Here is a 23487-nt window from a genome sequence, read left to right on the forward strand (position 1 = left end):
AGTCTCTTTAAATGATATGACTTCCTCTTCGAACAGTGTGATGCAGTGTGTAAACAATAAGTTTGAATAATTCAGAAAACACATTTTCACATCAAAACACTGTTATGGATGGATAATGTTCGCCATGATCAGTGTCACGGAACCGATGAGAGTTCTCCGTTCAACGGCGAAATAGGTTAGTAACAGCTACCCCGTCTTCGAATCTAGAATAACTCGTGCTTTGTATAATTTGTATAACCTAGTAGGCATCCTTCCATCATAGTTATCTTTGTTAACGCATTTCAATGTACATTGTAACAATTTTTATCGTGTTTTCTATATGGTCCAGTTTCCAGGGCTAGTCCTTTTTAATAGCCTCGGCTAGTTGGATTGCCCTGGCTTCAGGCCTTTTTATACAGCATAAATCAAATCACAAGCGAAATCAAGACGTGTCTGCGACTATAAAAAGGTTTGATTGGTTGATTTGAGCGACAGAAAATGTCTCTCTATATCTAGAACTAACGTTATATAGATAAAGTAGGTGACAAAGGCCAGAACTATCTATATAGCCAGGCAACACAGATAGAGGGCGCATAGAAAACTCTGTAGGTAGAACTAACACCGCAAAATACCTGAATTTGCTTCAGTGGACAGCCAAGGTGTCACGTCCCACTCATATCAGAGTTTCAGATGCTGTTCTTAATACCACGCAGCGAGAATCACGTGGAAGCTGTTACTATAATAAGAAAACCAAGACTAATTTCAAATATCAAATAAACACATCTGAAATCATCTTTCATTAGGCGGTCTATGCCCATACGTCAACTTTGCGTGGTTGTTTTCAAGATTGTGCAGAAAAATTGGAATGTTATGTGAAAGTACATGTATCAAATAGTACACGAACCGTTATCTTGTAGGAGAACCATCCGTTAAGTAAGCTCTATCCCCGTCACCAAATATTCTGTTAGCAAACACCGCGGGTCACGCGCCATTTGAACATGCATATTCCTAGCTCTTTCTACCGCTCTCAACTGTGCACGGACATATACAGTCACCTAACGATCAGGCAAGACGCTTAGACTCATTAGCAGAAAAAAACACAACAATGTTTACATTTAAAACCTGAAAAACGGTTTTGAATTTAAATATTGTACGTTAGTACGTACTATTACTTTCCGCCTCTGTTGTACTCAAGCCTTCTTGATTATGCTGGTTTGTGATATTAAATAGCTAGTAAGTTTAACAGAGTAAGGTTTGGAACATCTTGCCTTTCTGATACCCTACTTCTGATAAGGAAACAATGTGGTTAGCTGCAGGCTTTACTTTTTTCTTAAGCCCCCCTCTCACTGGACCCGCGGCACGCTGGCGGCTTCGCTGCGGCCGATCAATTTGACAATATGCACTCAACGAATTTCATAGACAAAAAACGAATCTTTTTTAGCTTTGTGTTTTGTTGTCTTTTTGGTCATACCTGTACGTTTTGAATGATATTCCCATTATAAAGTCAAGGGTAACACAAATCCAGTTTAGGACGCAGCGACGCCGCCAGCGTGCCGCGGGTCCAGTGAGCTTTAGTATTGCACCGCCGGTAAACCTCAAGGCGTAACACACCAGGTTTGTACTGATGAGTACAAGCTATCCTGAGTACCATCCTCCGCAGAAGTATCCTGCATGCTGCATATCCGGACAGATTTACCAAATGAATATGATCCACTTGCACCGACAAGGGCCCCTACCATTGTCATCTCCATGAAAAATGGGGAATAGTTTTGGGTGTGTCTGTTTCCGGATTTTTGTAGTCAGCATAACTCAAGAACCTCTGGATGGATTATGATGATATTTGGTATGTGGGTAGGTCTTGGGAAGACAACGTCAAGGTTGATTTTTGAGCCCCCTAGTATGTAACCTTGGTACTGCAGCAGAACTTTTGTCATTTTGATAAGTGTGGTGGATTCTTTTACCCGAGGTGTGACTCTCCTGAAACATGGGCCCTCCATTTAACGTCCTATCCGAGGGACGTCCCTAACCGAAGCTGGGTAGTCATTTTCACCTGAGTGAAGTGAGGAAGATTTCTTGTCAACTGGTCATCTTTGAAATTCCGATATTTTAGTCTTACTGATAAAAGAGGTGTCACTTCAATAGCATCAATATGGAAAGATAGACAATACAAGTTTGAAGACTGAAGTGCAGATCAAAAGATTCCTTTTCTTACAATCAACATTTCATCAGTAACACATTACAATTGCAAATGAAAAATCTCTACCTTACATCAACATATCACAAAATGTTCCATTCAATCACTTTTCACTTTTGGTGGCATACAATGATTTCTATCTACAACTTTACATGCACACAAGGCAGATATCTCTGTATTTACATAATATATACAAGTTTGTTGCTTAGAAAGACTGATGTTGATTTTTTGCCCTTTGCATCGTTTTTGTTGCACAATTTCACTTCTGTGCTAAGATAAACAGTAACAGTTACGTGTTGTACAAGATGAACCAGTAATCTTCATATATTTGACGGGTGGCCTTAAGTAATAAAGTGTTTTTCACAGTAAACTCTAAGTAAGTCTGTAAGAGATGTATGTGGCACTCAAAAAAGAGTTACATGCGCAAATTAAGTAAGCCCTGATTTGCCTATCAACAAAATAATCATAACTTGATATGTACAATCATTGCTAAAACCTTACAAGTTTGATTAAAATCTTAAAAATTTTTCATGATGAAATTCAGGTATCAACCAAAACACAAATGCACAAGAGTCTGTAACATGATCAAGTTATCTGATGCATAAGCTTGAGTATTGAAGGACATACGGCTTAGAAAGTGCATACTTAATGTATTACTGATGGCACTTTCACAAAAAGAATAGTAGAAAATGTTTGTTCTATTGCCCTTTTAAGTACACATGATTTTCCTGTGTTGAATTATTGTCATATGGCTCATAATTGACTAAAGATAAGATTTGAAAGTTTCTGACCTCATTGCACACTTACACAAACTTACTGTGCTTTATAAAAAAATTAAAAATCTTATTAATCTTACTTACTGTCAGGGTTGATAAAATTATGAAAACAAATAACTGGTAATTTCATAAAGTCTTTTAAGCCATGTCGAATTTAATGCATCTTATTAGCAACTACTTAAACTGATTGTACTGTACATTTGTGCATTATAATGCTGTGTAAGGTTTATGTAACAATGACATTTCTTGCTTTGTTCTACTATTTTTTCCTGCCATCTTAAATTGAGCTATCAAATCTCTTTTAAAAAAAGTTTAAAAAAAGCAACCAATAGTGGTCTAAATTTAAAAGAAAAATCAGCGTCAGAAAATGATTTTGACATTTCAAAATTTACCAGAGCTAAAAGTGGTTTTGAAACATAGAATCTACAAAATTACACAATGGCAACATCCTTTGAAGGCATGTCCTGTAAAAAGTATAATACAAACCAAAGACTGTCCTATTCAAATGTCCTTGCAATAAGTCTAACATGCCTTTCTCCATACATTTGTTATCCTGGGCCTGTTATGTACACATACACGATATTGCTCCCCTACTCTCCCTCCATGGAATCTTCCAGCTCATTTGGTTTTACTCCATCCCCTCCAATAGGTTTTTGTCTGAAAGGTCGCATGAACAAAAGCGTTAATACAAGAGTACATGACATGATGCATACTACAATGTAATTGGTGTTTTCACTCATATGACTATGATGAAAGTAGTGTGTACCATGCTGAAATGTTACCAAACTGTTCAATATGTTTACATGTAATTAGTTGACAATGTGTAAATTTAATACAAGCAGACTGGTTCTTCCAGGTTCAAGGAAACAGAATGGCAGTTGTAATGTCACATGCAAACACCATATTTTGTGTTTGTAAGCTAGGTTGCCATAAAAAAAGAACCATTATAGAAACCACACAGACACAAAAACAGACACAGACAGATAGACACACACACACACACACACATACACACACACACATACACACACACACACAAACATACAAACACACTAACCAACCATTGACTTACTCGCTGCCATATTTGGTGCTCTTGGCTAGTGCCTTGTAGTACTCAATGTGTTCTTGCTCCAGCTTGATAATGCAGTCCATAATACTTCTTAGAGTCTCAAAGCAGGTTTTTGGGTCCTCTATGACATAGGTGGTTGTTCGAGGGGTGGGAGGGGCACCACTGTACACAGCTTCCTCTCCGCACATGTCTAGAAGGGAGACAAGAGTCAGTATGTACACAATGTCATGTAACTGCTCAGTTTTCTGATGTATCAAAATATAAAGCAGATAATGTAAAGCAGATAAGTCTTGTATTCATATACAAAGCTTAGCAAAAATTCTGATGTTAGTAGCTTGCAGCGAAATACTTTCGGGGACATAGCAATTTGTTGGCTCACTTCTATTTTTGAAAATAATGCAAGAAATCTCCCCCAATGTTGACAATGATAAACAGACATACTGCCAATTTTTCCTTCAAGTTTGCAAATACAAAATAAAGTAACATTGTTTCAAGCAAATAGGTTTCAGGATCAATTTTGCTTCGTTGTTTATAGTATCGCATTTTTTCAACATAAAAAAAGATGTTAATATAAAAACAACATTAACATGCCTTTGTACCATGAAATGTGAAAAACTAGATTTGGTCAACTGAAATACATGAATTTGATTTTCATTTCAATTAAATGATCATTCCCCAGTCTAAGTAGGTCTATGTATAGAGTATTTTTCTTCATTGAATGGCAGCGGCAAAGAAATGGCTTTTGCACAAGACATATGTAATGTACATGCACACATGTACATTTTACATGGCATTTCACCTTATCAAAGTAGCATCAGAAATGCTCAAAAGTCAGCAGCGAGAAGGTTAAAAAGCTATTCATGGGTTGCTATCATGATGACACCATTTGAAAGTTAAGCAACATGAAATGTAGACAACACATGGAGGTATATGTGTCTTGAAATAAAAGCAACAAGTAAGCTTTGAAAAACTCTACACATAAAGAATAGCGTTTGTGGTAAGTCACTCTTTGTGACAAATCATAAGCTTCTGAATCCAAGTAGTTAAATAGATGCTACACTGAACAATGAGGGAATGGCAAATTGACATGCTTAAGTTCAGCTGTGTATATATCACAGCTATGAAAAAATACTGCTTACAAATGGACACAAAGCAGGTTATATGATATATGATTCATATAACTATTATGAATAAAACATTACCATCAAAACATTCTTTAACAGACAAATATATGACGTCACTGCTTAATCTATCAAAGACTGAACTCACTGAAGCAACCTTCAACTGCAGGGAAATGCAAGTTAATTCATTTGCTATTTGAGTTAGGAGAGATTCAGAACATGGAACACCCCACACAAACATCACACAATACAGTTGAGGGCAGGGTTAGACAGAAAACAAAGGCACAACACATAAGTCGTAAACCACACGGGTGCAAATAAACAGCAGTCACGCATGTAGATGTCTCAAAGTTGGAGGTTGACAAATGATTCATGAAACAAGGGCAAAGCAAAGCACTTAAAAGAAGTCACTCATTTTCTAAAACTTGAAACTGACCAATGGGTAAAGTGGGTACAAACAGCCTGAGAGTGAGAGACCACTAACAACAGATGGACATAATGATATGATAACTTCCGTATTTCAATGCAATGCTGGTGCATTTTACCATGTAATTATATGCATTTCAGAACGCATTAGTAAGGAGTTAAGATGAAACTATATTTGTCAGTTTTTAACTTTTAGACACTTTTCATAACATCTTTTTATTCTCAGCTTCTAACACTTCTACATACATTTATATACCTTTCTAAAGACATAAGTAAGACTGTTAGAAAGTCAAATCATAGTCAGAAATAAGTTCAATACAGTGGGATTTTGCAAGTACTGCAGCATTGGTTAGTACACCTAGTACGGGGTAGGGGTCACAGCATGCCAAAATCAAACTCAACTGCCTCCTACCATAGAGGTACACTGTACCATCCAGCCGAGGAGCAAGACAGGCCAAGAGGGAGGAAAGAACATCATGGATTAAGCAGCGATATTTCATTGAAGTGTACAGAATAGATTATGAGCTTAACACTGGTCACATTGAATTAGGAACAACACTGCATGCATGGGAGTTTGGAAAGTACAATAAAGTTTTAACTTAAATGATTCTACATAAAATGACAAAACTGAAAATATCACAATATCACATGCTCTTCCCATTGACAATTTGAAGTTATATTGAACATTCAACGTGTTGAAAACAAAGGCATAAAGTTAAAGAGATTTTCAAAATTCCAAATTCCAGACTACACATGTAGTGTCTTTCTTCTATTCTAAGGTAACCAGTGTCATATACAGGTACATGTAGCTATCAACAGCAGCACTGGCTTTGAGCTACTTTCCCCAATGACTGTACAGAAAACTGAGGGACTGCTGCAATATTGTGCCATACATGTATGTCGCTATGAGCCTCACATTTCTATAAGCTTACCAACAGTCTTGATGTATCACTCTTCAGAATCTTCTTCTTCTAATTTCAGTTGGCACGGCAATTTCTTTCCACAACAAATTCTATTTCACTTTCATTACTGTTCAATACCTTTCATGTACATGTGTCAGTAACAAAATTTTCCTTTCATCCTGAAACGGTAATCTTCATATGATACAACTTTTACAATGAAAACATCAGAAGTAAATATAGATATCTTGAAAAGTGAAGAAACGATTTGCCTACCTTCCAGTTTTTCCAAGCGGTCTCTGTGTGTAAGGAAGAAGGAGTGTATCCTCTCCATTTCTCTGTCCGAGTCAATGTCCAACTTGATGTCTGTCGGTACACCCCTGGGAGTGAAAGATGGTATCAATATTGTAAAGCCGTCCATTCAATTTTTAGTTTTTGAACATAGATACTATCATGCTGACTCAGAACTGTAATAATATGAAAAGTCTGTACAAAGAGTGTCCACATTCATGTAATGGACACATCTTATAGTTACATGTAGATTCATATTTACCATCCAGCCTTTTGCTTTCATTTTGTCAATTTCTTCTTGACATTGCAATTGAAATGAAAATGAGATTCATGTCTCAATACAGTTCTTGCTTACGATAAAGCTATTGTTCAACAAATTGTGGGAGGGATTGAAAAACGTTTTCAAGATACCTACCCAGTAACAGGGGTGCAGCCTGTAGCATTTTCGTTTCCTTCTTTGCAACTGTTTGGAGAGACAACATACATGTATCTTAAATTACATAAGACTTTGAACATACAGTATCTGACAGTGTGTAAAAATTGATTATCAAGGGTGATTCACAAACTTTAAGGTATAACCCCGACAGTGCGTAAGCACGTCGACTGATAATGATGAGTTGAAGGTTTCAACTTAAGTGTTTTTTCCAAACTTAAACGTGACAGGTAGCACAATGTAGCAGATTTGTATGTTTACCAGTACTAATCAAGAAGGCGCAAGGACTACCATGTATTGTTGAAAGAATAGAAAACTCTTACCATAACCAGTGACAGTTAACATAGGCAGCAGGATGGTAGGTCTTCAACCTTTTCTTGTTACACTGGCTCACTTTGTTCAAAATGTCAATCCTGTGAAATGAAATGTGAATGTACATTATATCAATTCAGTTTTTGGTTACTGCGAAGCTTTTCTTCCATTGGTCATGACAGGAAAGACAGAACATTACAAATTTACAGGTCAATGTACTGTGAAAATTCTGTTTTCAATTAGAAATGTAGTACAGTGGGTCACAGCATATCTAGAGAGTGTGAACTTAAAGCAGCAAATAAGTGAAAATGGTCTGTGTACCATTCTTTGGCTTCTACACAGTTGTTAGCCTGGATGTACAAGGCTCGCTGGGGCTGCACCACCTGGAACATCTGCAGAGACAAAACCACAATTCCTTTACCATTCTTTTCATAAACATTACTTCATATTCCTGCTGTTTACATATAGTACAACCCTAAAGAACAACAATCAACATCAACTAGAAAACATCCTGAGTCTTTCATCTTTAATTGTGTAGACATAGCAGATATCATCATTTGCACATTGATGTGTCAAGTTTTGCAATAGAATGTGTATCCAGTGATCAATGGTAATGACTATTTATTCAATCGATCAATCAATCAATAAATCATTAATTCATCCCTTCATTTCATTTCATTTCACAATACCTACATTTTTCATCTTAAAGGACTCTTCTTGCAAGCCTTCTACTGCAAGGATGTCTTCCACAGGGATCTTACAGAGAGGAGGCTCCCCTGGAAGGAAGGAAACAAGTCAAAACCTCCTTGGACCCAGTTTGGCCTTTTCAGGCTATGGTAAGTGGGTTAGAAAAAGTGGTGTTCGGTTAGAAGTGGAGGCTGTGAAAGGGAGAGTTGGTATATATGTTAAACATGCAGGTGATATATAAATTTATGTCATACCTCGGTCCCAGCCATTCCGCGGGTCTGATCACCTTTCGGCCTACGGCCGTCGGGCGATCCTACCCGCGGTTGGGCTGACACCTTGGGTGATGCGGAATACCCCATGTTGTATTCTATATATAACATGTGTGCCTGTCCAGTGTGCAAGGTGGACTGTTGACAGCATGCACATTCCTGTGGAGTTTAACCTGTGGTTAGGTGAGTTCTATCATGTAAGATGAGAAAATCATTCCTGTGGAGCTTAACATTGAGGTTAGGTGTCAGGGAACAGATTGTGATGTGACAGAATCATAGAGACTTCACGCTCGTTCTCATTTAAATGTACACATTTTGTAACTTCCGTTACCGTTTGAAGTGAGACGTTCCTGACATTAGGATATGCTACAGATAAGGTGCCAAACTGTCGTTTTTATGACAACTTAAAACTTCTTTTGGCTTTTAAAAACGACAATTTGGTACCTTATATGTGGCATATCTTAAGGTCAGGAACGTCTGTCTTCAAACGGTAACGGAAGTTATAAAATGTGTAAATTTAAATGAGAACGAGCGTGTATTGTGTTGGGGTTGTCTCCCATTTACAAATCCTACAATTCAAGTCAATCCATTGATCTAAAGTGAAAATGAATTGAAGTTGAAAAGTTGCAGCTGGGAATATCTTTGAATTTACAGACTTTGATCGGGATCTCTATCCGCAATCTCTACCCTGACATTTGGTGAGTTCTATCATCTGTGACGCCATGCACATTCCTGTGAAGTTTAACGTTGGGGTTAAGATTGGTGGCCTATCATTCCACTGAGCTCACTTAAGATAGGGTGGGGTTCGTGGGATTTGGGGAGGGGGGTGTTTGATGACAGTGTTAGCTGGGACTTACACCAATTCACTCAATTGTTCTTGGATACAAGAGGAGCCAATGTTGGAGCTTAAAGTATAGAATACAGGCTTTGCAAGCATTTAAAACTGGTTCACCCACACAGTTCATAGTTAAAAATAATTCCATGTAAATGAAACTCCCTTCAATTTCTTTCTTTCTTGTGTGTCGTTTGAGTCATAACCAAAAAGCAAGCAAAAAAAGGACCACCTAAGAAGACAGCAGGGGTCTTTATGTCAAAGTATAGATTTGCTTCACACAAATCAAGCGAGCAGGTCCAATAACAAGTAAGTGAATGGGTGTAGCATTAGGGGCTTGTTTGACATGTAGTGTGCTGACTTCTGACAGTCCCATACCCAGCAGGATTCTAGTGCAGCCTGTTCGTCTCAGACGATAAGCTGTGCCCAGATTTCTCTCCAGCTCTGAAAGGCAAATTAACTAGCAAAATCAAAAGATAGAAAGACAGCAAGAAACATTGTAACTGATAACAGCATAGCGCAAAAGGTTTCAGCAAAAGGCAAAGTAAACAGATTTTTTCAAAGTTCTTATCATACACATTGATGACATAATACGGACAATGTTATATTAACAGCAAATAGCAACAGAAAACATAACATACAAAAACAAATACATATGTGTGAGCATTTGTAAAGCAGTCAGGCAGCAGTTTATTTTTTTATCATAAATTTTCAGACAAATTGAAGGACTGGTAGAAATCGCCAAAATCAAATTTCTATCGTAATATCCATGCCGTAAAATTAACATTTGATAACCATTGTCTTTTACATGATAGATAAATGTCATGAAACAAAGCACACACGCACCTTTTGACTTGGCGTAAGTCAGGTCCTTATTGGTAAGACAGAACCATCTTCTCTTGAAGTTCTTCAGCCCAAACCTTGTCCTACCCTGTGCCCTCTTGATCATCAGGCTATCAACAATAAGATCATGTTAACGTCTTGGCATAATTGGTTACTAACATCCTTACTAACATACCTCATTCTGCAGAAATGATAACATGCAATTTCAATTGACATGTAGAAACTATATCATCCAAATGTTGAAATGCGGCGCTCAAAGTCTTTTCAAATCTTAAGTGGCCTGTATTGAAGACAGCTCTCACCTTTCCTTTAAGACAACAGGTGTGTCAATACTTCTTGAGTGTGGTCGACCAGTGGAGGAAATCACATCGAGGAACTGAAAAGATAATACATCAATTCATAATCCTGATATTGTGTTAAAAGCGAAGAAATTCATTTGCAACTTTGCAATAATGATTGTGGATTTTCTGGACAGGTTAAACTTTTAATTTAAAGTTTGTATCTTTACCAAAAAGCATACAGGTGAAACCTACAAGTTTGGAGCAAACACAGACCACTCTAGAATTTTAGAGTGACCTTAGTTTGGAACAAGGACTTACTGTTTTGACTGCATCTGAGAATTCCTTCTTGGCAAAGCAATCATAGATATTGGACATGTAGGCCTCCTTCAAACCTGGGCTTACCTGGAAAACACATAAAGTCAGTATCTGATACACAGCAAATTTAATCATTCTCAACAATGTTTTACATGTTCATGTGATCCTTTCAGCTAGACATTAACAGTACCAGGAATGAGCTATAGCTAGCTGAACCTTATTGCTGCAATTACAAGTGAAAATGTTGTTTACCATCAGAGAACTGGCAGACAGAAAAAGGAACACATTAACTTTTAAGAATTACATCAGGCAACACTTGTTGGAATCTTTTACAGAATAATGTCTCAAGTATACAAAATGTACTACTATTGCTAGGTAACAATCTAAACAAACGCAATTTTGAGAAGAAAAACGAGTTAATTTTCAGTTATTTACTTACAGAAGAAGAGTTGGCCAGATTCCCCAGGCTTTGGATTGTCTTGGAAATAAGCGTCAGTGTTCTTGCAGTGGTGGGGTCCTAAACAACGTTAAGACAACTTTAGACATTGCAAACTATAGTATAAATAATCTTAGAAACACACTTTCAAACTTCAAAGACGTTTATTTTTTTCACTACCCAATTTTCTTTTGAAAAATAATGCAGTTTTATCATAACTATATTATGAATGTGCAAGTCTTACTGGGTGTTCTTCACGTAGCTGGAACAATCTGGGCCCCAGGATGGCAGGAGCAAATAGTCTCAGGAACACAAAGCCGCTGACTGCTGTGTACCGGACATCATTCACATCTGTGCAGAAGAAGTAAGTGTTAAGTGAAGATCAGGTTTGCACTTACTGTATTTCATAACATTTAAACTGCCTCACAAAAATTCTGTGCTGGTAAGAAATGGATGGATTAGAGTAATTGTAACCCCAACCAGTAGCAAACTATGGCTTAGAGCAGAGATGTCTAAGATGGGATTCGAACTTCGCCATGGGATAACTATTCAGCAGATCATATAGCACACAAGGTGGCTTTTATAAGTTATATCATTGATAGTATCTTACCTGGGAAGTGGCGAATAGCAGACTCCTTCAATGTGAAGAATACTTCTGACATGATGGTGGGGCAAAGTCGTGCGGACTCCGTGATCGACTTGAACATTCTCTCAACATACACTCTCAGGTTTTCCTGCAAAAACAGATCCAAAGAAAACAAAATCAACTCACTTTACTTGTGCTGATACAGCAATTCTATTTCTTCACAATCAAGAATCAAAGGTGATAAAAAAAATCATATCTGGCTGGAAAAGTTACCAAGTTGATCTGAAGATTCTCTCCCTCCTTGACTCTAGTGGCATCTATTTCACATGGCTTGTGGTCTTCACAAATCTGCAGAAAAAAACATTAATTACTAGTTTACTGTTTGTGTTAAACATCACCTTACAAGACTTAACTGTATAGACACTAAAAGTCCTCATCACCCTGAATGTACTATATACATCATCTAGATGACTGATCTACTGTAAATGTTGAAGTGGTTTAATGTGTATGGCTTTTGCAGTAACATCTTCATCATGAACTTCAAACCACCAAGAAAACGTTAACTTTGTTTCATCTTTTGTCCACCTACCACCGTGTTTTAACCACGAACTAAAAACTACTGTGAACATTGCATTTTCTCCCTACCAGGACATTGAATCCCTACAAAATTAAAGGCATTTACAATATTTGAAATCTGGATAAGTTGATACAAATTAAAGATGCATCAGATAAATAGCAAAACAGGAAGTCACATTTAACTGCAAGTCCAAGACTTATGAATCCAGAACATTATGTTTAAAACTTCATTCTTCTTCCCTCCAACTTGTAATTGTATACTTTTTTATCATTATTAGATTAAATCACAGAAACAGAGAGCTCTAGAACTTACATCATCGATATGTTTTTTGATGGTGAGGTGGAGGTAGTGCATCCCTGTGAGCTTCATCACTTCATCGACACACTTGGTCAGCAGCGAGTTCCCTCGGAACAGGGTGTTGGGATCTCTGTGGACAGTAGGATATCATAATCTTATAATAAGTAAAGATTTGAAAAAAGTTTCAAAGTATCCTCGTTTGAATATACATGTAAATGTTCAAACAAATGCATATAAACATAGCTGTAACAAACTTAACAGCTTTATGTGTAAGATATTCAAAATCAAATTTAAGATGCCACAACATGTACAAGTGGCTGGAATAGAGAGTTGTAAAAGACCAGTACACACTACACAGGGTATACAAAATTTACTGAAAGATGTATTATCTACAAAACAACAGACTGAGTACTGTTTTCTTAGATGGGACCATTAGTCGCATTGAACAAAACAAGAAGCTATTGGTGCTTATTGATCATTTTCAAATAGAAATGGATCTGCTTTGATTGTTGAAGGATGCAGTTCTAGACAAGTCCAAAAGTGGGCTCTACTGCACAAGAAAAAAATTACCTTTCTCTGTTGAAACCTACCCAGCTATGAAACAATTACATGTAAACATTTTAAATTAGAAAAAATTGTGATACTGTGTCTGAACAAACAAGTCAAATAAAAAAGCGCACCAAAAACAAAACGTCCTTGACTGGGATGAAATTAAATCCTACGTACGTCATCTTAGCGACTTCCCGGTCAGCGAGTGCTGAGATGAGGGGTAGGAGGGTGCCGTGATGCAGGAACAGTCTGACCAACGGTCTGGCAGCTTCCTCCAGTTTATCCTTCATCACTTCTCCATAGATGTTCACTGCACTGGACGACAGGGGCTGTAGCAAACAGTGGGTAACAACGATGCAAAAAACACGATTTTTACCGGTTTGAAATTCTTTTTTTGGCCTAGTTGTAAACTGAGCAAGCCAATGAAAGACTGAGGCTGGAAAATGCTACTCTTGATTTCCATATTAATATCTAATCAATTGGGGGAATTTAAAAACATGTTGCCAAAACTCTTTATAATATTATAATGGCTTCATCTAAAAAAACATAGGATATTTCTTAAATCCCATGCACAGTTGGAGTCAACATCTAAGTTGAACCTGAAAAAGCTTAGATGCAGTTATCAAATACATGTAGTTTTCTCTATAACTTTATGAAGTTCTAATACAAGACAACAGCCACAACTAACCAATGGTACCACTTCAAGTCTTACACTCATCACAACTTAACAAAGTCTTACACCTTCTTCAAATTTTGGACACCCTAGTTACATGATCCCCCAAGCATCCCCACCTTAACGATCTACAAACATGACACATCTCCATTTGTCACCTCTACAAACACATTGACCACACACCGGCACCAGAAACACCCAGATAATGTCTAACTTACCGTGGCGGTCTCACTCCTGTACCAACTTGGAAGAGACGGGACAACAACAATATCACAACAGGCAACATTGTCAAGTTAGGCAAATCTGTCGACCCACAGACATACAAATGTACTGTGTGTGAGTTTATACAAGCATGTACATTCGATGATTCAAGTTAATTGATATAATTTGTGATACATGCAAACAGATATGGATATTTAGTGCTGTGGAATACTCTATGGTCATTTGACAGGACATGCAACAGTCAGTGTTAACAAGGCTTACATCACAGCTATACATTTATAATTCATATGTTTAATATATTTCCAGTCAGATTTAAAGAATGTAAAAGCATGTGAGGTGCAAGCAAAGTTAGTAACATTCTGAATTTTTTTCAGTATTGTTATGTACATGGATTTTGATGAATAAGCAAATAACATATGCAAGCAACAAATACATGCATCCCACACTTACACAGTTAATATTAATAATATAGTATAACAGGGCTTTTTCTGAAGAGGGGAAAAGGGGCACTGTGCCCCCATGCCGTGACCATGCATGCCCCCTTACCCTGGGGAGCAGATCCTCAAATAAGCATACAATTGACCAGGAATGCTATTACTAGGTCAAATGTGCCCACAGTCTTCAACTGTGACCTGTCTGACAGTGATTTTGCCCCTCAGGAAGCCTTACAGTGCCCCATTTTATCTTAAAATTCTCTAAAACTCCAAGCTCTTTTCCCACCATCCCCCTTGCACTTCTATCCTAAAAATCCCTGCTATAACAATTTTGAGGAGGACTCTGTGGTCCACTTACATCTATATCCGGAGATTTTAGCAGCAGGTTGCGGAGAGATTCGTAGTAGTGGGAGGGGAAGATGTGGTCCTCTGTGTAGTTGATGTTGAGCCGGAGAGAACCCTGGCACGGCTTACTTGGTCGGGTGCTGTCTCGAGGCTGAAGCAGGTACCTAACAAACAAACAAACAAACAAACAAGTTTATTTATGGGCAAAAAATGGAGATCCATGCATGGATTATAACTTAAAGCAACATGGCAAAATTTGTTTGCAAAAATACTGTTTCTCTTTCCTCTTGTTTTAAAATATCAATGAGACCACTCACAAAAAAAAGAAAATTAACAAAATGTAAGTGCAAACCACTGCAAACACTCTATTTTGTCCCTACCACCAGTTTAAATCCTCCAAACTTACAGGCATTTACATTAGATCTATTACTTGGCATTTTTTATCTCTGATTTGTTTTAAATAAATTTTCTTCAAACATTAACAATGCAGCTTTCTTTCTTTTAGAACCCATGCTTTTCATGTTAATGTAGAATATCTCTACAACACTTACCACGCCTTGTGCAGCTTCTGTGGCCTGGTCATGTCCAAAGTACTTAAAGGAATCTTAACTTCGCCAAGGAATACATCTGCAAACTTGTAGTAGTTGCTGGAGTGCCAAAGGCTAACCCTAGACATATACAAGGAAGATAAACAGCATGAGGTACAAGCAAAGTCAAGTAGTCCTAGCAGCTAAGTTTGTCACTAGCATCCACATTCCAAGAGTTTGGGTATGCAACAACATTGACATTGAAGTGGATGTAAAAAAAAAAAAACACCATCATTGCAGTACCTGGTGTAGCAGCTAGGTGGCAGATCTTACATTGTCATTGTATTTTGTTATAACAATGGGTAAGAACAAACCTGAGTTCTGTCTTGTCTATGTCTTCATCCACTATGCTGAATCTGTTGTCCGGACTTGGACTTGGTCGGTTAAGCTACATAGGAGTGAAACGAACATTAGAGGTCAATGTCTCTACTAATAATCATCTTCTAATTGTCTGATCAAAAGAAGAAAAGATTCAGGACTGAAGATAACAGCAACCAACCTCAAAATAAAAAGTTTCATCGAAGTGAGGGTCCGTCGTCTTCTTCCGAACTTTGGTCTTCTTGTTTTCTGTTCTGTAAGAGATATAAAAATCAAGTAATCAATCTACTGTAAATGAACTCTTGGAACCAAAAAGTCATTAACATTTATTGTACACTATTGAAGCCCATAATGCAAAAAATTACAACTAGAGTGAGATACATGTACATAACCTATAATGTACATATATCCACAAGATTTAATTGTATAATGTTCTTCTCACCTATTTGGTGTACAGAATGTAACATTTGCATAGGGGTCACAACAGCCATTGATTATGGCCAGGCCACTGCATTCCAAAACTCTGCAACAAAAGTACAAGCAGTTTCATTATTATTCACACTTTGCCCAATTTCTATTATTTCTATTATCATTTACTTCGGAAGGAAAGTTGAAAGACAGATGATGCACCATACAAGCTTGCCACAGTATAATTCTTTTCATTGTACTTGATCTTTGACAGAGATTAAGTTTGAGTGCAATGTAACAATCTTTCTTGATTTGGCAACACTTTCTGAAACTCATCAATACCAATTATTGCAGGAAAGGTCAACCCAACAGCAACATAAAATAGTTGAAAGGAAAGATCTTTTTCAGGCAACATGTATAGAGTTTACAGTTGACTACTTTGCCCTTCTTACCATAAAAGAGCATGTTTTATTCTACTGTCAACGCACTTAAAGAGTAACATATGGTTTATTGTACCTTGCTGAGACTTTGAAGACAGCTTTCCCTGTATCTTCTATAATCTCTGTCAATCTGACTTCCACATGGACTTGACCCTGTAGACAGAAATGTACAGAGGAGGGATGAAACTTTTTCTGTGGGCCCCTATTTATTGAATTAACATTCCAAACTGAAGATGTTTTAACAGCATCATCTCTAAAATAGACACTGTAAACAATCATAAACAATAGCAGAATCAAACAGAGTGGAAAAATCAACAATCTAACCTGTACTTCAGAGTCCTGGTCCACATGTGTGAGAGAGAACCAGTGGTCCTTGCCATGGTATCTATTCAGTTCCTCCTTCCTGATGCAAGCTTTCCCCAGGCAACTGTCTCTTTTCAGGAGGTCTTTTTCGTACAGGTAGAACGACAACACACGGAACGGTCTGGGCACCTCAAACTGGAACTCTTCCCCAAAGAAGGCACTGAAAATAGCATTCAGCCATTCTTCATTATGGGGAACATTAAATACATTCTGTATTCAATTTCTATTGAAATTGGCAAGGCTAGCTGTTTTAGGACATTTTGAATTACAGAAATCAGTCCTACCTCTGTGATCTTTCCACTGTTTTTGTTCTGACCACCTCTTCTTGGTCAAGGCTGACGGTACAGAAGGTGTCTCTGGTCCCCACGGGGCCTGTGCTGGCACCAAAATTCTTTCCTTCTCCTGAAGTAACACATAAAGAGAAAAACAAGTTAGGCAACAGGCTTGATGTGAAAATATTGCATTCAAAAGTTTCTGGAGAAGTATCTATATTATCTTTTCTGGATAAGTATCTATATACTCCTATATAATTCCTAATGTTAAACAGACACTGCTATTGTAGTAGCAGTACATGTAGCCCACTGTGTTCTGCTGCTGCAGTGGCCAGAACATCCTGCAGGTGCAATCAGTCTTTCTTCAATTCTCTCCACTATTGTACCAAGCTTTTTATATGTTGTTAATGTCTCTCTCATTCCTTCACATTCATTATCATAAGTGAAGACTAATCTGTCACCATTGTATGTTAATCTACTCCAATCAACCCACACAAAGACAGCACCAAAATAATCAATTGGTATTGAATTGCTGTTTGAATAGCAGGGCAATACACATGTGGCATGCAAATAGACCATAAACTTGCCAGTTTTAAATTCTGAAGTACTGCTGAACAATGTTTCTTTTGTGCACTGTCTTCTGCCTCTATCTTTTTTACCAAGATATGGCTTGACAATAACTTTGTTGAAGGTCAACTTGCATGGACTTAATTCAAAATTCTTTGATTAAATGTTGTTCAAGTTCTTTTCAATTACATGGCAAATCTGGAATCCAAGGTCATCTATGGCGTAAAGCACACTCAAGATCTGATAAAGATATTTATGTCAACCTTGCTTGTGATGTTTACTGGCATATGAAATATGTATTTGTGATAACCACAGGCCAGGGTTCACCAATACTTTTCCTACCATGGCTATACCATGGCAACTTGGGTGAAGACTTTATAAAGTAAATAAAGTTTATAAAGTTACCTAGTAATATTACCTGTAGCATTGACTATCTATATTAATAAATTAAAATGCCTGAGAGCAGGTGAAACAAAGTCTGGTTGCCCTAGAAGCTAGTGATGAAACATTTTTTTTCAAATACTTAACATATACTAAGTTGATTTAATTGTCTAATCAACAGTGAACACTATCTATTACTTTCATATGCAAATCTGGAGAATGCATTGTCTGTTTTGTGTTATTCAAGCTCTGTCAAATTTACAGCTTAATGCCCTTGAAATGATGTTAAACATGGCATAGTTCCTTTCTTTAAAACTGAACTGTGATTAAATTCCGGGGTCTCCTAAGTAAAACCCAAACATCCAGTCCAATGTCCAAAAGCAATAACAAAGTTTTATCACATATTTTCAATACAATGGTTGTCTGGTATACATTTTAGACCCCCAACTTGGTTAAGAGTGATGTTAAGGACAAGGTATAATATACATTTACATTGTACAGAAACTATAATATGTGACCAATTACCACTAACTAGAACGCAAGTGCAGCAGGGTAGATAGCCATCTTGCTGTGTTCTACATTTTACTGGGCACACTTTTCGTGGGTTCCCTCCTCTGGCATACTTCACCACAAAGTGCTTGTGACAAGTCCCCCAGTGTTAACACTGGGGTCACCTCTATAGTCTAGCCTGCCACCTGCGTAGCAACCAACTTAAAGCGGATGTCACCCCTAAGACATCTTGGCAAACCACAACCCACAAAAACCAAACACTTCCCTGAGGGGAAAATCACCTGCTTTGTAGTGGGATGGAACTGTTCAAATCAGGAAATCCGACCTACATATAGTCACACACCATTAGTGACCCATTACACAAAAGTTCAAGATGTTTTGACAAGACCATGGTAACATCACGTCAGGTAGACACTGGCTTTCAACTTACTTGAATAGTACAGCACATTAACTTTGACTGTTAAAAAATGGTGCGCTGACCTTATCTAGACCAAGCATGACCGGAAAACAAACAACTGAAATGTCACCTGTCATAGTAGGCTTGCAATGTAAGAGACCATACAGGAATGTAGTACCATGGGGAAAAGGAGGTTTTCAAGCCAAATAGCTTTATACTAGCAAGTAGAAATACAAATTCTATTTAATCTTGGATCTTTGAACTTTCAAGAAATTCTTCCAAATTCTGTATGAAGCACAAAGTCATATACAATTTACATTAGGTTTTGAATGCATTAAAAAAAGGGTTCCCTTTTTATCCCATGACTGAATCATGCGTACTATACCATGCCTGCCAGACTTGACAACTGGAATTTCAGATGAATCCATGTTTACTTTTTAGGACCGATACTTAAACTCCTGACAATGGAATACTTAATGCTTGTTTATCAGTGAGGTGTATGTGTATGTGTATGGATGAAACATCCCCTTTTGATTCTTACTCTTAGCTAAAGTCTGCTTGCAAAAAGTCCTGAGCCATCAAGCACAGCTACTAGTATACTGTACTGTACAAAACAATGTACATATCATACGTTATTGTATGACCTAAAGATGATACAACACAATGTCATTTTGTAACTCAGACATAAAAGCATCCTTTCTCCATTATCTCAGCATCTATATAAAGAGAATATGATGCCATGGATGCTCTTCATTCTTGCTTATACTGCAAATGCTATCAACGAGTCTGCTTATGTCATGCTCTCCTGACCTATTGACACAGGGTTGCAGCATTCAAGGCCAGTGTGATATACCTACTAGCCAGTTGTTGCTAGGGTGGTGCTCTTTCCACCATTTAAGTGAAAGATGACCTATAGCGAGCATAGGGCTCCACATGGAGATACTAAAACTTCAAACTGTGGGGTATCCAACGAGAATGAGATGAAATCCATGTAGAACCAAGTGGATGGAAGATTGCATATCATGTACGATTATTACTTTGTATAGATTTAGCCATAATTACAATGTTTCCATGTTTTATCATCCCTGCCACATTAAGAGGGTTATGTTTTAGTCTGGACGATTCTTTGTGAAAGCATAACCTCAGAAATCACCATCAAATTTTCACTTTATATGGCTAATGGATAACCCTAAAACTTGTACAGTTTAAGTTTTAGTAGTGTTGCTTTCAGCTAAAAAAAGTTACTTGTGATTTAAGCACCCAGTTTTCATTAACAGTGTTTTATCACCACTACTGTGACATCACGATGACCACTACAAGAGTCCCAGGCTCTGAGCACACCAGTGGTAGCATGTCACCCTTTGCTCCAAGCGGCTTTATATGTACATAGCCTTCCCACCCTGAAGTAACTCTAGCCAACCTAGATATGTGCGGCCAGGAAGTACAACAGCCTGGACAGGACTTATCAATTTATAACATCCCAGAAATGTGCCCACTAGTGGCTCCTGGCACCTGTTTTGTCCAGCTGGCTTTCCGACTCACTCCATTAAGATTGTGGCGCACATTCATGACTCAACACTGAATACTGCCTGCCAAACTTACACATGTACCTTGGCATGCTCAATTACTACTGTAATGGTACCAATTTGGAAGCGTGGCATGCCTCAGCTTATCCTAGCTGAGCTAGCCTTTTGGCAGAAAATTCCACTGGTTGAAGGGTTTAAGGCAACAGGGATATCCGGCAAAGGTTTTAAAAGTTTAAGCAACATGTAAACATTCGTGCATGCTTGAGGAATTTTTTTCTGTGCTTTAGTGAATGCTGCACAGTAGGAATCTTGAGGATTTTGGTCAATTTTGGTCCAGGGACATACAACTGATACAACTTACAAGTGTTAAAAATGCAAATTGGACTTAACTTTGATTTCTACCACTTCTCTCCTTCTACGTCTAGTACATGACATGCATAAACATACAAATATAAGATGTAGCAGTGTGGCCTGATTTGTGTGCATTTTTAACATCTTTTAAAGACACGGCACATATTTTTTCTACTTCAACTTTTTATACAAGCCCCATCTGCTTGGAGTTGGAGATCACTACAGTTCCTGTGTGCCATGTGCATATAATTACAGCATCATGTTTACATGTGTAGCTATTTGTGTGACCAATTGTTGTAAGCAAATCACATTTCTGAGTCACAGTGGCAAACTTGTTATGAATCAAATAGTGAGTGAGTAATACTCAGTCAGAGTATACAGCTTAAAGTGCATATGTCAAGAGCAAACTACTTCTGTAATCGCTTTTGAAACGTACATTTGTAATAAGTTTACCCTCTGACAAATCATCTATTTTGTATGCAGAACAACATTCTGCACATACAGTAACTAATCTAAACAAGAAAAACTTTATCCCTGTAAGTTATTGAGCAGAATTTTTTTCCTAGGCCAAATCATGCATGGTGGAACCAAATCAATTCCTGGGCCTAGGGAAAAAATGTTGTGTTTCCAGCTACACAACTGACCCTAGCAAAAACCTGCGGACTGCTGGAAAGGGGAATAAAATTTTTAAACTGTGACACTGATTTCTTAGGGCTATAATAGGATACGCAACATTAATTTTCCTACAACCTTATATTATAATGAAATGGATAATAGTGTTGCATTTACTCTGTTTGATTTTCAACATTTGCCTTTTCCAATCTAACTTAAAGCGCAGAATAGAATAGTACAGTGGAACTATATTATATTTATAGTAGTATCTAATTAAAAGATTTTGTGTTGATTCAAGCAGCATAGAAAGCTTGTCAACATTAGACTTTTTAGAGCAGAATCTAAAATACTGTAAATGCAGAAATGTTCATGGTGGTTTTAAGTTCGCAGTTTTCACAGTGAACTCTTTGAATACCGCAAACTTTAAGTCACCGCAAAAAGCCATTCCACTGTGTTCGTCAACTGTATCGCTACTATTGTTTTAATGTGAACTGAACACCTCCGAGAACACTCCATTTACTCCTTACCGCAAAATTAAATCGTCGAGAATATTTCTGCATTTACAGTAATTTATTTCGAGAAGTATAGAAAGCTTGTCAACATTATTAGAACAGAATCTAAAACATCTTATCTTGACTTAAGAAGCATAGTCTAGAAAGCTTGTCAACATGATAAGAGCAGAATCTATCATTATATCAAAAATATTCTTCTATCTAAAGAAGCCTAGAGAGCTTGTCAACATTATAAAAGCAGAATCTATTTTATTTTCAGAAGCCAAGAAAGCTTGTCAACATGACGGATGATGTATGACACACACGTTCCGTTTGCCACGAGTCTGTCACCTTTCCCTCCCACACCCGTGCACCTTATCAATAGCAGCCATTTTGTCAAACAATATCTATGATAAAATAAATATCTCCTTCACAATCAAACAGTTCTAACGTCTGGACTATAACAAAGTATAACGGCACGTTTTAGTGAGTCTAACTATGCAAAATGTTTAAATAAACGATGTGTAATTTTATCTAGTCAGAAATAAAAGGAAAGGTTTCAATGGTGAAGTTTGCGAACACTACCGACAAACAGTCAATATTTGTCTGTTTTGAGTACACATTACTTTACTCTATCGTCGTATATCGAATGGCGGTCTTCCAGACATATCACAAAACTTGGGGGTGAAATACGTGATGAATCTATGCATTTCTTCATATGTTTCTCACAGAATATAAAGTTTTTGTCAGGGAGATTGCTGTGATGAAGGTTCGAGAAGGATAACGGTACGTTTTAAGTGGCGGCGCCTGGGGGGTTGGACTCTAACGTTACGGGCGCGATACGAAAAATTCGTCCACACTGTGAGTAAAAATCAGACGACATATCGCACCCAAGTTTTCCCTCGTTTTCTACAACATCTCTTCACTAACACTTCAATAGAACATCAGATATAGATACGTGTACATAGTCCTGAAGTGTGTGTAAGAAATTTGAGGGAAAAAACAGAGTTACTGACCGATTTTAACCCGTAAAGTTTCCACAACTCGGACCTCCCCCTCACCAAGCCCCGCCATGTTATCCTTCTTCGTGTCACGTGACTGGTAACCATACTTCATATGTATCCCATGATCTCATTGGTTAGACATTTCTGCTTAATTCCTAACCTTGTCGCTGATTGGTTCGATTAATAGCAATTCCATAAAGTATTTTTATTAAAACTAATTAAATTTTGTGATACAACAGATTGGCAAAATCATTTCCAAATATATTACTGAGTAAAAAATGGAACATTTGTACCAAGCTGATTAGATGAATTCAGTTTATATTAAATACGAGTAATTAGGTTGCACGCCCCTCGTAGCTAATGTGATCGTCCAACATGGCTGGAAGAAGTGAATGAAGAAACCTCCCTGTGTTT

At 37.5% G+C, this 23487-nt stretch overlaps 1 protein-coding gene across 1 annotated transcript; it reads right to left on the minus strand.

The window, feature by feature from the left end:
- Positions 1-2164: 2164 nt before the first annotated feature.
- LOC136422821 (ras GTPase-activating protein 3-like) lies at positions 2165-23175 on the minus strand. The gene is made up of 26 exons (XM_066410715.1): positions 23086-23175; positions 17247-17364; positions 16924-17122; positions 16676-16752; positions 16194-16274; positions 15933-16005; positions 15748-15821; positions 15398-15514; positions 14860-15010; positions 13350-13501; positions 12639-12753; positions 12023-12097; positions 11774-11897; positions 11408-11514; positions 11163-11244; positions 10731-10804; positions 10434-10507; positions 10135-10241; positions 8194-8276; positions 7822-7892; positions 7512-7601; positions 7171-7218; positions 6741-6844; positions 5978-5989; positions 4022-4208; positions 2165-3606 (listed from the first exon to the last, which is right to left on the minus strand). Exons 1-26 carry the CDS (start codon positions 23141-23143, stop codon positions 3540-3542), a joined length of 2520 nt encoding a protein of 839 aa, XP_066266812.1. The 5' UTR covers positions 23144-23175; the 3' UTR covers positions 2165-3539.
- Between the last annotated feature and the right edge of the window lie 312 nt (positions 23176-23487).

This window comes from Branchiostoma lanceolatum, chromosome 17 (assembly GCF_035083965.1).
Source record: "Branchiostoma lanceolatum isolate klBraLanc5 chromosome 17, klBraLanc5.hap2, whole genome shotgun sequence".
Lineage (NCBI taxonomy): Eukaryota > Metazoa > Chordata > Leptocardii > Amphioxiformes > Branchiostomatidae > Branchiostoma > Branchiostoma lanceolatum.